We start from the raw sequence: 20,100 nt of genomic DNA on the forward strand, positions 1-20,100 counted from the left end.
ATAATTATGTTCCTTTTTTGAACAACTAAGGACCATATCTTTGATTACAACCCAAGTAAGGAGTTAGGTATTACATAGTTCTTTGGCTCCCAAGGCAAAAATTTTTGTTGGCCTATCAACATAGTTTAGTTTAGTTTTAGTTTTATTTGATTTGTATACCGCCCTACTCCCGAAGGACTCAGGGCGGTGAACAGCCACAGGATAAAAAACATAAATACAAAATTTAAAACTGAATAAAATCGAATTAAACAATTTGGCCGAAGACAGATTTAAAACACCCCAATAAATTAAGAACGAATTAACCCAATAAATTAAGAACGAATTAAAATTTACATTTTAAAAAGGGAAAGAAAGGGAAACCAATTAGGCCAGGCCAGCCTGATGGAATAAAAAGGTCTTGAGAGCGTGGCGGAGATCCAGGATCCTCCGTATCTCCGGGGGGAGCTCATTCCAGATAGTAGGTGCCCCCACAGAGAAGGCTCTCCCCCTGGGGGCCGCCAGTCGACATTGTTTGGCCGATGGCACCCAGAGGAGCCCCTCTCTATGAGAGCGTACCGGCCGGTGGGAAGCTACTGGTGGCAGCAGGCGGTCCCGTAAGTAACCAGGTCCTAAGCCATGGAGTGCTCTAAAGGTGGTAACCAAGACCTTGAAGCGCACACGGAAGACCACCGGGAGCCAGTGCAGCTCGCGCAGGAGAAGTGTTACACGGGAACGCCATGTCGCTCCCATAACCACCCGCGCAGCCGCACTCTGCGCCAGTTGGAACCTCCGTGTGCACCTCAAGGGGAGCCCCATGTAGAGAGCATTGCAGTAGTCCAGGCGGGAAGTGACAAGGGCATGAGTGACATAGACACTGTCTAAAGCTGAAATACTGTACATCCCTATTACACAATATCCAGGATTTTTTTTTTTAAAAAAAAGCACATCAATTTTTATCTTACCAATTTTTCATCCTGTAAGAAGTTGAAGAAGAACCCATAGAGTGCATTAACCTTTTCTTTACGATCAATCAAATCATACATTGCAATTAACCATTTTAAGAAAAGAACCTAATGGGAAGAAAACAGGAGTTGATTAGTTGATATGAATGTGGATCATAGTATATACGTAATTAGTGTTCAAAGCAGAAAGATGTAAAAGAACTGCAGACATCAGCAGGACACGCCATACTAGTGAAAATATTATTAAGATCTGAAATATCAGGACATGCTTGCCAAGGTACCTGAGTATTGCGAGAACATTTGCCAACACAAAGCCATGAAACAGCTGAAACAATTGAATCCTCTGTTATTGTTGAAATGGGGATCAGGTTCTTCAACAGTCGAATGTTTATCACTTCAGCTGGAAGAGATTAATTTTTCATAAGGCTTAAGTACTGAAACACGCAAGTAAAATGTAGAAACACAAGAGAAGAGAAACATAATATAATTGTCTTTTTTTTTTTTTTTTTTTACCAAACTTGCCGCTGAGTGCTATATTCAGCAAGGCATCAATTTCTTCTGGAGTCAAACCTCTTTCTTGAGCAATCTTTTCCACACTTAATAAGTGTTTCTGCAAAGCTTCATTCTTCAGGGAAGTACGATCTTTAACTAGAAGGAAAAAAAAAATCAAAACTTGAGATGAAAGTAGGCGCAATCCTTGTGAGCAGCAAGAATCTCATAGGAGAATCTGCACACTTGCTTATTTCACCATCAAGTTTTACCCTCCAAACATATTTATTCATTTCATTCAATTTTGAAGCCACCCAAGTATTTATTGACTCTGGGCACTTTACAATAGAAAAATAACACATATAGAAAAGGTCACAATTGACCAGACGTTTAACTCAATACGAGTTTTTAAAAAACCCCACTAAAATATTTCTTACAAAAAGAACCTCCATTGGAAAATTAACTTTTATCACTTGTAAAAATGTGTTGTTTACCTGGAAAAGTGTTAATATATGCTATGACCAATATGATCAATAAAGAACGTAATGATTTCTCGCAATGATTTCAACTATTGACCTTTTTTGCAAGGCCTTTATTGAGTGAATTAAAACTATCCATCTATTCTAATTAAGAGTATAAATACATGTTATAGTAAGGATTTTTTAAAATGCATTTGCATTCTCATATGTGCTGTCAAATCAAGTATTTGGAAACAGCCACGTAGGCATAAACATATTGCTAATCTAATCGAAGATTAGATATTTTATCATTTTTACTGTATTTGAATGAAGCATCCTATTTAACATTAATTAAAACAGATGACTATTACGCTAAGACATGCACAGTAAAATTGTTTCTGTTGAAAACAATGCCCTGCTGAAAGGCAGTAATGACACTCACATACGTTATCAGACTTATAGTAGCCTTTTTTGATCCAGGGTGATACCTGGCAGATCTTATTTAGACGCTTGGGTTTTCTTTGTTTTAAGGCATTAAATACTTAGCCTTGCTTTTATCCTTACTTTTTGTCAAAAAGACCAGTGCTTCTTCAAGAGGATCCTGGGTGCAGTCTGTCTCTTCATTGGAAGGTATTTTATGGTCTTTATGTTCCTGGGTACTTTTGATGCCATTTGCTACCCATGTGGATATATCAGTTTGTTTATTTGAAGCAACTGGTAAATTCTGCTTTTTCTTTTTGGCAGCTACTCCTCTCTTCATCCTTTTCAATTCCAAGCATAGAAATACCAACAGGGCCTATTATTTTCATTTGCCAGAAATAACGCTGTATCCAACCATGTTAAACTGTGGCATCCACATTGAAAGAACTACCTGAAAAAGACAGAAAGCCATCTTAAGCAGATTATAAACTCACGACAATGCTATGATGAAATCAAACTATAGGAATGCATTCCTGAGCAAACTAAACAAACAAACAAACAAACAAACAAAAATGGAGATAGAAATGTTTTATTTTTCTTTGTAGGGGCAGTCAGAAATTATGTCTGTCTGTGTGTGTGTGTGTGTGTGTGTGTGTGTGTGTGTGTATATATATATATATATATATATATATATATATATATACACACATACATACATACATACATACTATGGTTATAAAATAAAGTGTTCATATTTATAAACAATTCTGCTTTAGTATCAGCCTTAGTACAGTTTCCTACAATGATCCTTATTCCCAGGAGGAGCATTATGGTAACTCCAAGTCCCAATATATCATCTATTTGTACAATTTATAAACAACTCCATTTTTCAGAGGCTCTAAGGAGTTAACAGTATTATTATAAAAAGATTTAAAAACAATGATCACTTAATGCATCTAAACCACCCAACTGGAGATGACTGCTATGACAGCATACTATGTAAGATTCATTTTTCTCGCCATGTACATGAATCTAACCTTTTGTGACTTTCTGACCACCGAAGTCAACAGGGAAGGCAGATTCCCTTAACTGTGCAGGGGTTCATTGGAACAGGTGTGGCAAGGAAGGTTTGTAAAATGGGGCAAAAAAACTCACTTCACAACGTTACCTGGGCGCAGAGTCTCGTCTGAACGCTGGGAACAGGCTTCCCACCAGGCCTCGGGCCCTCCTCGACCAGCCGTCCGTCCGTCCGCGCGCGGCTTCTGCCGCCTCAGGGCCCACCTAGGCCGCTCCGCTGTCACAGCAACCGCCGCGACCAATTTCTCTCCTTTTAACCGCCGTCCGTTTCAAATTTTTTTCCTCGCGCAGGCGCGCCTCGTCGTCCGGACGCCAGAAGGGGCGGGGCCGTGCGCCCAGAACCGTTTCCCATTGGTTTAAAGGCGGCTCCAAACCGTCGCCGTGAGCATGCGCAGGCGCGATTCGTCGCGCGCTCTCAATTTTCAGACCGCCGGGAGGAGGAAAGGATGACGTCACCCGAGTCTTTGGAGCTTTGCTTCAAAGAGCCGGGCGGAACCTGGGAGGGAAGTGCGCATGCGCGACTTGTGGGGGGTCTAATTTACTATGGATAATTGGAAATTGTGGTCGCTTTGCGTTGTATGGAGACGAGCTTGCGTCAGCAGTAATTGCTGCTTTGAATTCTTCTGCAAGCTTCGGTAGTGATGGCGTCTGAATATGTTATTTTTTTTAAAAAAATTTCTCAAGTATAGAGATACATCTCGACTTGCACCCATTTGTTTAATGAGGGGTTAAACGTAGGGATCCCCAAATTTGGCAGTTTTAAGACTTGTGCACTTCAATGACTGGTTAATATCGAAAGAAAGGGAAATAATAAAGAAATAAGTGGTGTACCTTATGATTCTTGATGAATATATTTTTATTTTTTCTTTACGTACACTGAGAGTATATGCACCAAAGATAAATTCTTTGTGTATCCAATCACATTTGGCCAATAAAGAATTCTATTCTATTCTATTCTATTCTATTCTATTCTATTCTATTCTATTCTATTCTATTCTTTCCTATTCCTATTCCTATTCTATATTCTATATTCTATTCTTCTACAGAATGTGATAGACTGACACCAGAACTGAAAAATAAAGGAGAATATAGTTGAAGTCCACAAGTCTTAAAGCTGCCAAGTTTGAAGACCTCTGGGTTAAAGTTACAAAGACACTGGGGGAAAAAAATATTTTTGACAGTTTTTCATACTTACAACCATTGCAGCGTCCTCAAGAAGATCATGCCCATCAAAATTCAGAGGCTCGGCAACTGGCATGTATTTATGACAGTTGCGGTGTCCTGGGGTCATGTATTCAATCACCTTTTGCAACCTTCTGACCAGCAAACTCAACAGGGAAGCCAGATTCCGTTAACTGTGCAGGGGTTCACTTAAAAGGTGTGTCAAGGAAGGTTTTAAAATGTGGCAAAAAACTCACTTCACAACTGTCTTGCTTAGTAACGGAAATGTTGGGCTCGGTTATAGTTGTAAATTGAGGACTCTCTGTCTTCTTAGAGCTTCAGTGAGTGGCCTGGTGTTATTCATCTATTCTAAATGCTTTTTTTTTTAACACTGTTTCCCCCAAAATAAGAAATCCCCTGATAATAAGCCCAATCGGGCTTTTGAGTGCATGGCAATAAGGCCAAGCGCTTATTTCAGGGTTGAAAAAAAATAAATGAATACAACAATAGAGAGAGATGAAAGAGGAGAAGAGAGATGGAAGGGAGTAAGAAGGAGAGAGAGGGACGGAAGAGTAGGGAGGAAGGAAGGGAAGGGAAATTAGAGTAGGAGAGAAAGTAAGACTGGGCAGAAGAGAGGAGGAGAAGGAGAAGGGAAGGGGAAGTAGAGAAGAGAAGAAGAGGATGGGGAAAGAAAGTAGGAAGGGATAGGGAAGAGGGAGAGGGTAGGTTTGAGAAGAAAGATTGCTGTACAATAAAAGAGACGAAGTGGAAGAAAGGCAATGCTGAACAAATAAATACAAATATATTAAGATAAAGAATGAACTGTTTAAGAATAAAAGAGAATAAATATGAATAATATAGTAAAGTCAGAATTTAGGGGAAAATGAAGATGGTGTTTATGTATGCAAGTATAGAAATATTGAGATATGTCCAAAAAAAAAAGGGGAGATGATTTTGGCAAAAATTGTAATTGAACAAAATGTAATTGAATTTGATTAATTGTATAAGATAAGAAACGGCCAACACTCTATTCAAAAAAAAAAAAAAAAATGTGGGTGAATGTGGGAAAGGAGAAAAAATCAGTAAAACTTCTTTATAATAATAATAATAATAATAATAATAATAATAATAATAATAATAATAATAAAATAAAATAAAATAAAATAAGACAGGGTCTTATTTTCGGGGAAACACAGGTACAATAGCATTTTTAAAGCAAAGCAAGGTATTCTCACCAATTTTCTGCAGTGTCGCCTTTCAAAAGCTGAGGTTTTTTCCCCTTTGTTTAGCCTTTCTGATGGTCTACAGATTTCACAGTCATGTGAACAAGTATGAAAATCATGATATGCCAATATTCACCTTTCTTGCCAGTGTGATGTCTCTTTCTTATTTTGTCTAGACCTGTCATTTGTCTCCCAAGTAGATATATTTTTTATTTCATGATTAAGAGTCACTGTAAGAAAATAAAAGTTTGAAGCCTTTTCAACTTCTTTACCGACCATTTGTACCGGACTAGGATTATCTGCGGATGTCTTGCGATGGTAATGCAGGACACCGGCTTTTTCATTCCTCCTTTTCTCCTTCCAAAAAGCTTAGAACTTGGAAGCTCTGAGGCAAAAGGGGAATAAAAAGTGAAAAATCAAGCTGGAAGGGACACTCTTTGTAAGCAGCTTTTCCCAACCAGATGCTCCACAGATATGTATTAATCTCTGGCATATGGATCGAGATTAGAGTCACTGCAATCCAACAGATCCATCACCACGGCCACTTGATACTCTTCAAATAATGAGGGATCACAGCTCCTCCTGTCTAGCCAACACAACCAGATTATTGGGGGAGAAAGAGATTTTTAGTTCAAAATAGCTGGACAGCCTGAGGTAAAACTGATTTTTTTAAGCATGCTTATCTCTTCCATCAGAAACAGAAAACCTAATTTCTCACCCATTCTGCTTGTTGATATTTCTGAATCGCAGAATTACAGTTCTCAATTTACAACAGTTCATTTAGCGACCCGAAGTTACAATGGCACTTTAAAAACCGATTTATGACGGTTTTCCACATTGCAGCATCTCTATGATCATGTGATCAAAATTCAGAGGCTTGGCAACTGATTCGTATTTATGATGGTTGCAGTACCCTGAAGTCGTGTGATCAAATTTTGTGACCTACTGACAAGCAAAGTCAACGGGGAAGTCAGATTCATTTAATAACTACATTGCTAATTTAAGAATTGCAGTGATTCACTTAACAACTGTGGCAAGAAAAGTCGTAAACTGGAGCAAAACTCACTTAAAAAATGTCTCGCTTAACAACAAAAATTTGGGGCTCGATTGTCATAAATTGAGGATTATCTGTATTGAGATTTCATCATTTATAAGCACGAGCTGTGCTTTCTTACACAGATCCACAGAGAATTTTCCAGAGACCAATTTGCTTTAATTTAATTCTCTAATCCCAAATTCAAATTTGATTTAAACTACCAATCTTTGGTTACACTCAAAAAGCAAGTTTTTGGGCCTGTAAAGAGTAAAGTGTAGAAACAAAAAACCCCATTAGATCCAGTGAGGTTTACTTATGAGAAAATGTATACAGGATTGCAATACATGAGATCTTTCTACAAAAGTACACTAAAATGTCTTCCCCGCCCCCCGCCCCAATATCAGGGGTGAAATCCAGCAGGTTCTGACAGGTTCTGGAGAACTGGTAGCGGAAATTTTCAGTAGTTCAGAGAACCAGCAAATACCACCTCTGGCTGGCCCCCAGAGTGGGGTGGGAATGGGGATTTTGCAATATCCTTCCCCTGGAGTTGGGTGGGAATGGGGATTTTGCAGTATCCTTCCCCAGCTATGCCCACCAAGCCACACCACACTCATCAAGTCACGCCCACAGAACCGGTAGTAAAAAAAAAAAAAATTGGATTTCACCACTGCCCAATATGAAGAAAATATTCTATACACTGAATGTTTTAAAATTGTATTACTTTGTTTTTCAAATGGCCAAATATTCATTAAAAACTGGCTAGTACTTCGTGAATGAAATTCTGTTCTATATTTTATACCCAGTATGTTAGGTTCAATTTGAGTTAATACTGAAATTAGGCAATTCAATTGCTTTTAGACCCAAACTATAGCACAATGGCATATTTGCATAGAAGGGCAAACTTTTCAGTACATTGGACAGCAATCTTGTCCTGCATTTCTCAAAAACTTTGCGAATGGCATACAGCACATAAAAGCTATCGCAACTTTTTTGCCAAATACTGTTCTCTACATTTCTGTGGTATTGTCAAACCTTTGTTATCCCAAATGAACTGAACTCATCACAGAAAAATAATTATATTCGTCACGACTGAGAACCTCAGAGCTTCCAACTGGAGTTTAAAACGGCCCCCGAGACAATACTTGAATTTATTTAACGCTTGGCTTCTGCAGATAGAGTTAGAATCTCTTGACATATTGGCCAATATTCTATGGGATAAGATGGCCTGGAAAAATAAAATTCAGACTTATTTTTCCCTCTTAAACTTGCTATGAACATACATCAGTATTTTCTCCATGCAATTGTGGGAAGAGGTGGCGGCCATATTTCACAGATCATCCACAGAGGTTATTTGTTCAGCCTTAATGTTGAAAAAAAGGGACATGATGGCTCAGTGGCTAAGACGCTGAGCTTGTCGATTGAAAAGTCGACAGTTCAGCGGTTCGGATCCCTAGTGCTGTGTAACGGGGTGAGCTCCCGTTACTTGTCCCAGCTTCTGCCAACCTAGCAGTTCGAAAGCACATAAAAAATGCAAGTAGAAAAATAGGGACCAATTTGGTGGGAAGGTAACAGCGTTCCGTGCACCTTTGGCGTTGAATCATGCCGGCCACATGACCACGGAGATGTCTTTGGACAGCGCTGGCTCTTTGGCTATGAAACGGAGATGAACACCGCCCCCTAGAGTCAGGAACGACTAGCACATACAGTATGTGCAAGGGGAACCTTTACCTTTACCTAATATCGAAAAATACCTGCTGCTTGTAGAGAATCTTATATTTTTGATGCATGGCAACTTGACTGAGGATCATGCATGCAGTCTTTTTAACAGTGATTTCTTGGAAGGAATATTTGCCAACCTCGTTCATTGGGATAACAGGCAATCTAGCTCCGTATCTCTATGGTCACAGGCCTCCAGTGACATCATGTGCCCTGTGATGTCATGAGCACATATTACAAATGATGTACCATACATGATGGATACGTCATATTCTCCCAAACACCTTTGACTATGGTGTTTTTCATCTTGAAACATTGCCTTTAGGGCTTATTCTCAGATCTTCTCTGATCTCATTTCAACACATTTCAATATGTTCAGACAGAATTGAGAGCAGCTACCTGTCCGGGGTTCTTGACTCTGCTTCCTGTCATTCAAAATCCAATACAAGCCATTGCAGTCATTACATGTGGTGGTGCAAATATATATATATATATATGCAAAGAATTGCAACGTCCCCATCATTTAAAAAAGCAAATTTCCTCCAAATTTCCAAAAGTTTATTTTTTATAAATTGGGCAAGGGCTGGGGAGGAGAAGAGCAGGAGGAGAATGCAAACCAGACAACATGAAGAAAGCAACACATATATTTATATATAGCTTTTAAAAATGCATTTCTCTTGATAGTCGAGACTCGCCTTTTGTGTTCACCCCCAGCTGAGCAATAAAAACCTCTCGTTCACCGAGAGCTCACAATGCCTTGGTTTAAACAGAGAGACCTATGCAGAAGAAGAAGAAAATATTGATCGCGCTGTTAGCATCACCTGAAATCAGTGTGGCTCAACCCTGGACTGGCTGGGGGAATTCTGGGAATCAAAGTCTATACATCTCAATGCCTTCCTGGTTGAAATCTGGCCTTAATCCAGGGGTGAAATGCTCCCGGTTCAGACCGGATCGCACAATCCGGTAGCGATAGAGGCGGGTGGTTCAGAGAACCAGTAGCAAAAATCCCTGCACCCCCCCCATGCCCAGCTGAGCCGCGTGATCATCAGAGGCTTTTTTTTGTTTTAAATGGCTCTGACGATCCAAGCTCTGACGATCCCAGCTGAATTGCCTGATCGGCAATCAGGCAACTCAGCTGGGATCGTCAGAGACATTTAAAAGAAAAAAAAGTTTTTTTCTTTTCAATGCCTCTGACGATCCAAGGTCTGACAATCCAAGCTGAGTTGCCTGATTGGCAGAGGGTTTTTTAAAAAGCCTCTCCCGATCAGGCAACTCAACTGGGATCGTCAGAGCCTTTTGAAAGCATTTTTTTACAACTTCTTCACCGAAGAGGTTGTAGAAAAAATGGTTTTAAAAGTTAAAAAAAAAAAATGCCCACGCCCACCCAGTCACATTACCCCCCCCCGACCAAGTCACGCCCACAGAACTGGTAGTAACAAATTTTAGATTTCACCACTGCCTTAATCTGTGACTCTTGTGAGTAAGAGTGGATGGCCAAAGAAGCAAATTTACACGGGGATAGATAATGAATAGTCCAGTGATGGCGAATGCCGTCCAGATTCGGCATGAACGCCCTCGCTGGGGCTGCACTCTGGAAAAGGCAAACTTCTAGGTTTTAGCATGCATGTGTGCCCGACGATCAGTTGGCCAGCACGCATGCTGGTTTTTGGCAGTGCCGCGTGTGCGAAGGGATCATGCTCCGGAAAAGCTGAACTTCCGGGTTCTGGCGCACATGCGCACCCAACAATCAGCTGGTTGGCGTGCATGCGCACATTGGTTTTCAGCACTGCCACGCACATGAAGGACAGTTGATCATCACATGCGCATGCACGCCAGAAACCCGGAAGACAAAACAGGCAAGGCCGTGCGTGCCGGGTGAAATGGCTTCATGTGCCACTTTAGGCACACGCGTGCCATAGGTTCGCCCTCACGGGAATAGTCTCTGATCTTTTGCCAACAACCAACAGACAGATTTGGGAGAGCAGAAGCCTGATGGATGGATGATTGTCTCTGCAAGGTCCTTTAACTATCTGCTGAGAAAGGGGTGGAGACATGCATTGCTCGGCGTAGGAAAGTGAATGAGCAAAGACTGCATTGGGAATTCCCACCCACCCACCCCGCCACTCCAGGGTTTCTGCCCCTGAAGGACTGCATTTTGGCACAGAGGCAATTCAGGCAAAAGCAATTCAGCCGTCCACTTCTTTCACACACACACACACACACACACACACACAGAGAGAGAGAGACAGATGCACGTGGACACTTACACACTCGATACAAAGGGACACATTTCTTTTTCTTTTTTTTTTTTAGATCCGATATATGATGATGACACACTGGCGTGTGGGAGGTGGAGGGCTATATAGCAGAGAGGGCAGCTCTAGAGGTTCAGAGTGCATAAAGCCAGGTTGAGATTTAACCGGCCGCTTGAAGGATTTTTTTTCCCCATGCTCCAAAATGGAACCCTTTCCAAAATCAATCAACCAATCAATCAGTCAATCAATCAAGGACAGAAAGAAACAGGTTGGCTCTGTTGTAGCTGTTCTGCACAGAGAGCTGTAAAGAGGGTCCGTAGGTCCCGGGCAAAGGCACCCACTAGGAGACTTTGATCTTGCCCTTCTCTGGGGCCGCATCTGCCAGCAACTGCTGCTCTTCCCCATTCACCGTCAGGGTCTTCTTCTCCGGAGGCTGGTCTTCAGGCTGGCGTGCAATCAGCAGACGGCAGGTGAGCAGGATCCCAAAGACCAAGGCGTGGGCGTAGCGCTTGAGAGGGTCACCCACCAGTTGGTGAAAGAAGAGGACGGCCAACACAAGCAACAGCAGCACAAAGTTGGCTACGTCTTTAGGGCGGCCCGGAACCAGGGTCATGACGATCCCGCAGGCCACCTCGAGGGCGCCGATGCTCTTGCGGAGAATGATGGAGCTGATGCCCAACCTCTTCAGCATGGGCAGTGCCCTCACGTAGGTCTTGTAGGCCCGCTTCTGTAAGCAAAAGAAGACGAGCTTCAGCATTCGTGACTGGTTTGGGATCTGAGTTATAGTTTATTATGTTGCCCTTGGGAAGCAGAGGGGGGTACAGTTTGGATCGGCTTTGGAGCCAGTCAAACAGGAAACACCAATCTTACAACATGAAAAGGAGGAGGAAACAGACAGTAATGAACAAAGTGATCTTCCGTCGGTATTTTGTATGATAAGGTTGGAGAAGAGGACCATAGCTCAGTGGTAGAATGCCTAGTCTAGATGAAGAAGGTCTTAGATGCTAGCTTTCTCCAGATGGAGAACTTCCTATTGAACTCTTGCATTGGTGTAAAGTCAGTAAACAATCTGGATGGATGGACTTTTGCATTGGTATAAGTAGACAATCTTGGAATGGATGGATGGATAGAATAATGGATGGATGGATGGATGGATGGATGGATGGATGGATGGACCCTTGCATTGGTATAGTCAGCAGACAATCTTGGAATTGATGGATGGATGGAAGGATGGATGGATGAATGAATGGATGGTTTGATGGACGCTTGCATTGGTATAGTCAGTAGACAATCTTGGAATGGATGGATGGATGGATGGATGGATAGAAAGATGGATGAATGGATGGTTTGATGGACGCTTGCATTGGTATAGTCAGTAAACAATCTTGGGATGGATGGATGGATGGTTGGATGGATGGATGGATGGATGGACCCTTGCATTGGTATAGTCAGTAGACAATCTTGGAATGGATGGATGAATGAAAGGATGGATGGATGGATGCTTGCATTGGTATAGTATAGTCAGTAGACAATCTTGGAATGGATGGACGGATGGATGGATGAGCTAACAATAATTTCTTCAGCTCCCAGGGATGGTTCATGAGCAATCTTTGTTAAATATATGACAAAGCCACTTTGACTATTTATGTGGATAGTATGCAGGTGAACACACCTGCATACAGAGCAGGTGTGTTCAACCCACAGCCCATGGCAGCATGTGGCCCTGGACGGCTAGTAATTGGCTCCATGAGATAACAAAAATACAACAACAACAAAAAGAGTAAGTTTGTTACCTATATTTTATATGTGGCCCAAATGATTTCTCTTCATTCAATGCAGCCCAGACAACCCAAATGGCTGGACAACTGTGCTACTCTCAATTAATTTATTTGAAAGAAAGATCTCTTTTGAATCTAGCTGAGTTTCTGACTTCATTGGCAGTGGCTTTCCTGAGAACTGCATGGAGATGATTCATCTTTGCCTTCACTCAGGATTTTTTTTTTTCTTTCCTGACTTCCCGCTCCAGCTTTTCACTCCAGCTTTCCCTGGGAGCTTCCCATCCAGCATTGGCTTCCAAGATCAGACAAAGCCAGAGGGTGCCCCCAAATGAAACAACTTCAGCAATAAACACCCTATATTCTGAGAGACCAGCTTCCAAACATAAAATAATATAAGGTTGTGAACACACTCTTCTTATTACAGTCCCTGACCAAGCAGTGTACAGTTTAAAGAATGGAAATTGTATAAAACCAAAACATAATTCATCAACTCCTGGGAAAACAAATTGGATTGGATGGGCAAACCAATAAAATGTATGTGTGTGTGTGTGTGTGTGTGTGTGTGTGTGTGTGTGTGTGTGTGTATAGCTGCAGAGAGAAACTCGTGTAACGATTAAAAAAAAATGATGCACAGCTATAAATACGGAAAAGCAAACCAGACTTCCTAAAGCTGTAAAACTCTTTTTTTCAGATAAGGAGTTGGAAAATAAAGAAAAACAGAGCCATTAAGTTTCATCCGAAAACCTGCAGTGTTATACAGCATCCTTTTCATAGCAAAGGCACTGAAAAACACTGGGTCATAATGTTCTTGTTCGTACAACATGACTCTAACTTTGTTGCTTGTGTCCTTGCGATTTATATTGATATTATTATTTCCTAGTATGATTCGATTGCTTATTGTACCGTATGACTGTCACTGGGTGTTGTGCCTTGTGATTCCTGACGAGTGTATCTTGTCTTTTTATGTACACTGAGAGCCTATGCACCAAAGACAAATTCCTTGTCTGTCCAATCACACTTGGCCAATAAAGAATTCTGCTCTGTTCTGTTCTGTTCTGTTCTGTTCTACTCTACTCCCAATATTCTGTTCTGTTCTGTTCTGTTCTGTTCTGTTCTGTTCTGTTCTATTCTATTCTATTCCCAATATTCTGTTCTGTTCTGTTCTGTTCTATTCTATTCTATTCTATTCTATTCTATTCTATTCTATTCTATTCTATTCTATTCTATTCTATTATTCTATTCTATTCTATTCTATTCTATTCTATTCTATTCTATTCTATTCTATTCTATTCCCAATATTCTATTCTATTCTATTCTATTCTATTCTATTCTATTCTATTCTATTCTATTCTATTCTATTCTATTCTATTCTATTCTATTCCTATTCCTACTCCTCTCTACTCTACTCTACTCTACTCTACTCTACTCTACTCTACTCTACTCTACTCTACTCTACTCTAGTCTAACATGTTAAGCTATGATATGCTTAGCTATGGTTTAGTGAGTACTGTAGCACACAGCTGGCTGGTTCGCGCAGTAAATCAAAACATAATCTGTGCCTTTCAAATCACAGTGGCAGACAATACACTAAATCACAAATAAGCACTAGCATCTTAGTTGAAATGAGATATGTCCAGTATCCTGGACATGAGAAGTCACAGCTTGTTCCATTGTTCTGTTGGTCCCAATGACTAGATTTATACCTTGGGTGTTAAGCCCATCGTTTGTGAGCTTAGCCACAACTGAATCCTTACAACCCACTATGCCATCAAGCATGTTTTGCAAATTATGGAGGGATTATGTCACATAACTCAAAATCAAAACCATGCTACATGGTGTGAACCGGATGAGTACAACAATTAGTGAAAGGGATATTGGTGCAAATAGAATTAATTAAAAAGGAAAAGCAGTTCAGTTGACCAGTGGTATCAAGCTCTTGGAAATACAAATAAAGACAACACTGATCAGGATAAGAAAACAACAACAACAACCACCAAAACCAAGGAGGACCTGAAGTTTACAAGCAGCTTGACATTATATGATATCCCTAGGATTTCATTTTACTTTTTGCTTTTCAAAGCAATTCAAATGCCTTGGCACAGAGAGTCATTCATGTGATATTTAGCACTGTAAGGAAGAGAAGAGAAGAGAAGGGAAGGGAAGGGAAGGGAGGGGAGGGGAGGGAGGGAGGGGGGAGGGGAGGGGAGGGGAGGGGAGGAGAGGAGAGGAGAAGAGAGGAGGGAAGGGAAGGGAAGGGAGGAGAGGAGGGGAGGGGAGGGGAGGGGAGGGGAGGGAGGGGAGGAGGGAAGGAGAGGAGGGAAGGGAAGAGAGGAGAGGAGGGAAGGGAAGGGAAAGGAAGGGGAGGGGAGGGTGGGGACGAGGAAAGGAGAGGAGGGAAGGGAAGGAAGGAGAGAAGAGAGGAGAGGAGGGAAGGGGAGGGAAGGGAAGAGCAGAGGAGAGGAGAGGAGAGGAGAGAAGAGAAGAGAAGAGAAGAGAAGAGAAGAGAAGAGAAGAGAAGAGAAGAGAAGAGAAGAGAAGAGAAGAGAAGAGAAGAGAAATCACTATGCTAGAAAGTTCCACTATTATTTGTTCCCAGAAATTACAAGTCTGGCCATTTCGGTAATGTCCTATGAGTGAACATTACTGCATTCTGAGTGACCTCCTGGAAGAGACGAAAAAATAAAAGAAAAGAAACTCCTTCATGGATTGACTGTCTGCATTGTCACGCAACTGGATTTCACCACCAGATTCCTTGAGAAAAAAAAACTGCATAGAAAAAGCTGGAAATAGACTTGCTTTCTGATGGAAAAAGGAATGCCTGTCTCCTTTCAGCATAGTCTGGGCTAATGGAAGACCCTGATTTGTCATTTTCTAGAAGCTTCTCTGAGGGAGAACATTACGGTTGCGTTGAGCTGCAGGCAACCTGAGCCATGTGGGTGCCTGTAACAGGTTATCGAGGAAAATGAAAGCCAAATAATGGGACTATTTGTGAGTCTGTCAAAACAACCCGTGGAGCAAAGGTTCTTCTAGATTTATTTGGGCCACCTTCTCTTCTCCCTAATAAACAATCACTTAGGAGGGGAAGAAGTTCTCTTCTGCATCTGGCAAAGACCCATCCATCACTAGCCCTCTGCTGTCTTATCTCCTTCCAACACCAAAACTGTTTAAATCATGTCCACCTTGCTTCCTCCTGAACATAATAAAGATGTCCTTTCTGCTGTAGAACGTCTTTCTAGATGCTTCTGCCGCTGCTTTCTCTCCTTCCCTTCTTTTTACAGCCCACCGGTTTTGTCTCCCTCTTCATCGGATAGCAGGGGAGCCTGCCTTAGGAAGAAGGGAACGCCAAAAGAACCTTGCAAATGGAAGATGGGAAGAGAGATTCCTGAGCAAAGGAAGAAGAGAAGGTTGGGTGGTAATTTCCGTCCACCTTTTTGCACCTCTCCAACTGTCCTTCATGTCCAAGCTCCTATCATAACAGTGCAGCCAGCTGGCAAGATGTCTCCCCACCACCACCACAACTGGTATTTACTCACCATCTCATGGTAGGCATCCTTGCTGAGCCTGGGGGTCAGTTTGATGGTCCCCATGAAGACGAAGAAGAGCCCCAGGGCCACCGAGAGGGCCACGATGGTGACGGTTCGAGGGGAGGCCATTCCCATCAGGATGCTGCAGCTTCCCCGTTTGCTCTGATCCCTTGGCTATGTCAAGGGATGGTCAGTCACCATGGAAGGAGACGGGTGGGGGATGCGGGGAGCGGAAGGCTGCAGAAATCCAGGAGGATGACACAAAGCAGAGAGGGGAATGCCTCTCCAGCTCAGCCGCCTCTGGGTCCTAACGTCCCGCTTTTTCACAGCGTTGGCAAGGTGACATCTGCCAAACAAGAGGCAGGAAAGGCGGTAGAAGAGAAGGTGGGAGTTGTTCATGGCACCCACCCTCTGACATTTCGGGCGAAAGGCTTGCACACTTGTCCATGACAGCTCTCTGGGCCATGCAAGAAAGCTGCAGAAGAGTCGGAGGCCCATTGAAGTACATGCTAAGAGCATGACATGGCAGCTGCCCCCTTTCTTTTACCTTGACAATGATGAGGTGGTTAAGGCTGGGAACAACAATTGATCAAAAAAATTTACAATTATTTATTAAGATACAAATTGGAAGAGGAGGTAGTTAAAGAAAATATGGTAATTTGGGCGAAAACTTTTGGATACAATTAGATAGATGGGAGAAATTACGGAACAAAAATTATACACTGACAATGTCTGTATCCTATAAAGAAAATTTGTATAAAATGTTTTACAGGTGGCACTCGCCACCAGCCAGATTGGCAAAGATGTTTCCCAATACCTCACCAATGTGTTGGAAATGCAAACAGCAAAAGGGAACGTATTACCACATGTGGTGGTCCTGCCCCAAAGCGAAACAATATTGGAGTAGGATCAGATCACAATTAGAAGAAATAACCAAACAAAAGATAGAGATAAAGTCAGAAACATTTTTTATTAGGAATACTCCCAGGGTCATACGAAAAAGAAATACAATATTTAATCATCCATATTACCACAGCAGCAAGAATAATCTATGCTCAGAATTGGAAAAATGACAATATACCATCGGAAGAAAATCTGATTAGAAAAGTTTTGGAATGTGCGGAGATGCATAAATTAACAAAGGTGATACAAAAAAAAAAAGAGGAAACAGAATATTACTTAGTGTGGGAGAAATGATATGAATGGTTGGAGGAGAGAGATAAAAGGAAAGGAAAAATTAAATAATGGTAGAAATAGGAGTTGAAGTATAATTGTTAATATGAGGAAACAAAAATTGCAGAAATGAAAGTGGGTACATGGGTATTGTTATGTATATATGTAAATAAACGAAGATTAGAAGTATATGTATAAATGATATAGTAGAAATAAGGGAGGGAAAAAATGTATAACTATGAAATTTTTGTCGGATGTGAAACTGTTGAAAAAGAAAAAGTGTTAAAGCTTTCCTTTTGTTTGTTTTTTAAAAAAGGTTTAATAAATTCTTTTAAAAAAAACAATTGCAAACTACTACTACTTCTACTATTACTACTACTACTTTGGTCAGATATTTTGGAAAAAGGCACAATTCCTTTTTATAATCTTAGTCCAGAATCAACCAACCAACCAACAATTTATTGCATTTATTTATTTTTGCTCTAATTTTGTTGGTTCTGTTTTTTAAAAACTTGCTGGTCCTTGACTGAATAAATATTGATTGATTGACCTTAATCCAGAAAGAAATGTAAAAGGATTTAATATGATCTTTTCCTTCTCTCTAATTTAATCATCAAGCCAATCCTCAGATCCACCAAGTGGAAAGAGAAAAAGATCTTTGCCCATCAAACAATTCTTCTTCTTCTTCTTCTTCTTCTTCTTCTTCTTCTTCTTCTTCTTCTTCTTCTTCTTCTTCTTCTTCTTCTTCTTCTTCTTCTTCTTCTTCTTCTTCTTCTTCTTCTTCTTCTTCTTTTTCTTCTTCTTCCTCTTCTTCTTCTTCTTCTTCTTTGAGTAAATCACAGGAGATATGAATGGAAATATTAAACGATTGGTGGCTTGGAATCTGAGCAATTTTATTGTCCCAGGTACAAACTCCACCATTTTTTTAAAAAAAAATTATTATAAACTAAAAAGAAAAGACAAAAAGAAGACAATAACAAAACAAAATCACATACATACGCTTGAGGTTGATTCAACCCACATATACATACAGTTCCTAAGTAACGTTACATATCATCATACTATCGCTTCAATTAAATTTATCATATTTCATCTTGCACTTATTAGTCTTCTTGTATCTAATATTACCTTATATATATTTAGCTTACTATTTTCAAATCTGTGCTATATGCTTTCCTAACATCTACCTCATATCATTTTTACTTCTATCCATTTATACCATTTATCCCAGCTTTGATTAAATATTGATTCATGTCTACCTTTAAGAATATATGTTAGTCTTATCACATTCTGCACACCACAAAATTTTGTTAATAATCATCTGGTCCGATGGTACTCCTTTCTCTTTCCACAATTGCGCATATGCAATTCTAGCTGCAGTGGTAATATGAATAAAAAGGTACCAATCTATTTTCTCCCCCGGGTTTATTCCTAATAGGTAAACCTCTGGTCTCAGTTGAAAGCTAATTCCTGTAATCTCTATGAGCCAGTCCTTTATCTTACTCCAGTAGTTTTGAGCTTGTACACATGTCCACCATTGGTGGTAAAATGTACCCCTGGCTGACCCACATTTCCAACATTCTGCTGGAGTTCCAGGAAACATCTTTGCGATTTTTGCTGGTGGTATATGCCATCTATATAACATTTTAAATATATTTTCTTTGAAAGACACTGCGATCGTCATTTTTGCGTTTCTATTCCATATTTGTTGTCATTTTTCCAGATCTAATGAGTATCCGAAATTCCTCCCGCAGGCTATCATCGAGTCTTTTAACTATTTCATCGGCTACCGATTGAGACAGGAGGAGATTGTATACCTTAGTGATGCATTTCTTATCACCTTCCAGGAGGGCCTTAGCCAACTCTTGTGGTGAAGTAAAAATCCCCCCATTAGCTTTATCTTTTTGGTACCTTGCTTGAATTTGTACGTATGCCCACCAGTCCAAATTGATTCCCCGTAATTGTAGGTCTGCTTTGGATCTAAGATTACCCCCACCATCCAACAATTCCTTGTAAATCAGAGGTTTATTCAAATTATATAGAGGTGGGTGTGAAAACTCCACCATTTTCAGACCACTTTTTCTTCCTAGTAAGCTGGCCAACTCTTTAGAAGTCCAACCACGAAAGCAGCCTGAAGACTGGCTAATGACATGCATGACCATCAATGGGATTTTTGGTTTTTTTCCCAGAGCTCGAAAACAGTTGTTAATTTTTTAAAGCTATTTTAAGCCTATCCGAAGGCTCCTTTTTGTGCATCTGTGTCTCAAAATAGAAGGAAACCATGTCATCCATGTTCTGTGGCAATAATCATAAGGGGCTGCAAGAGAGAATCTGGGGGGTATTTATGAATCTGGGTCGCAAAATGATTATCCTGTAGTGAAGAGAGCTTTACAGGTAGTCCTCGAGTTACGACCACAATTGAGCCCAAAATTTCTGTTGTTAAACGACGCATTTGTTAAGTGAGCTTTGCCCCATTTTACGACCTTCTTTGCCACAGTTGTTAAGCAAATCACTGCAGTTGATAACTTAGTAACCTGGTTGTTAAGTGAATCTGGCTTCCCCCATTGCTGATCAGAAGGTTGTAAAAGCGGATCACGTGACCTTGGAATGCAGCAACGGTCATAAGTGTGAAGCAGTTGCCAAGCATCTGAATTTTGATCACATGATCATGGGGGAACGCTTCGAAGGTCGTTAACAGTGAAAAATGGTCATAAATCACTTTTTCAGAACTGTTGTAACTTTGGTTGCTAAATGAACTATTGTAAGATTCAGGAGTAAGATAAAGAATATTAGGCTTACTAAACACTTGCAGCTTTTGAAGAAAGCAAATTTCTGGAAGTCTGTTAAAA

At 40.7% G+C, this 20,100-nt stretch overlaps 2 protein-coding genes across 2 annotated transcripts in view; both read right to left on the bottom strand.

The window, feature by feature from the left end:
* Nucleotides 1-2,648, bottom strand: part of CENPI (centromere protein I) — a 17,497-nt gene extending 14,849 nt beyond the window's left edge. Inside the window, exons 1-4 of the mRNA XM_070951899.1 lie at nucleotides 2,453-2,648; nucleotides 1,455-1,589; nucleotides 1,223-1,341; nucleotides 942-1,049 (exon numbers count right to left, since the gene is read on the bottom strand). Coding sequence (XP_070808000.1) covers nucleotides 942-1,049; nucleotides 1,223-1,341; nucleotides 1,455-1,589; nucleotides 2,453-2,648 — 558 coding nt within the window. The remainder of the gene's footprint in view (nucleotides 1-941; nucleotides 1,050-1,222; nucleotides 1,342-1,454; nucleotides 1,590-2,452) is intronic.
* An 8,468-nt stretch (nucleotides 2,649-11,116) lies between these two features.
* TMEM35A (transmembrane protein 35A) lies at nucleotides 11,117-16,245 on the bottom strand. The gene is made up of 2 exons (XM_070952043.1): nucleotides 16,088-16,245; nucleotides 11,117-11,503 (listed from the first exon to the last, which is right to left on the bottom strand). The coding sequence occupies exons 1-2, from the start codon at nucleotides 16,211-16,213 to the stop codon at nucleotides 11,117-11,119; spliced, it is 513 nt and encodes a 170-aa protein (XP_070808144.1). The 5' UTR covers nucleotides 16,214-16,245.
* Between the last annotated feature and the right edge of the window lie 3,855 nt (nucleotides 16,246-20,100).

The sequence above is a fragment of the Pituophis catenifer genome, unplaced genomic scaffold (assembly GCF_029215685.1).
Source record: "Pituophis catenifer annectens isolate HBS135680 unplaced genomic scaffold, rPitCat1.0.hap2 SCAF_11, whole genome shotgun sequence".
Classification (NCBI taxonomy): Eukaryota; Metazoa; Chordata; class Lepidosauria; order Squamata; family Colubridae; genus Pituophis; species Pituophis catenifer.

What these genes read in the sequence shown, in the direction of transcription:
- TMEM35A (XM_070952043.1), bottom strand. Translation starts at nt 16,213, where the DNA reads ATGGGAATGGCCTCCCCTCGAACCGTCACCATCGTGGCCCTCTCGGTG. An exon ending in AGGATGCCTACCATGAGATG is followed by an intron (nt 11,504 to 16,087) that starts GTGAGTAAATAC and finishes TTTTGCTTACAG; the next exon opens with AAGCGGGCCTACAAGACCTA.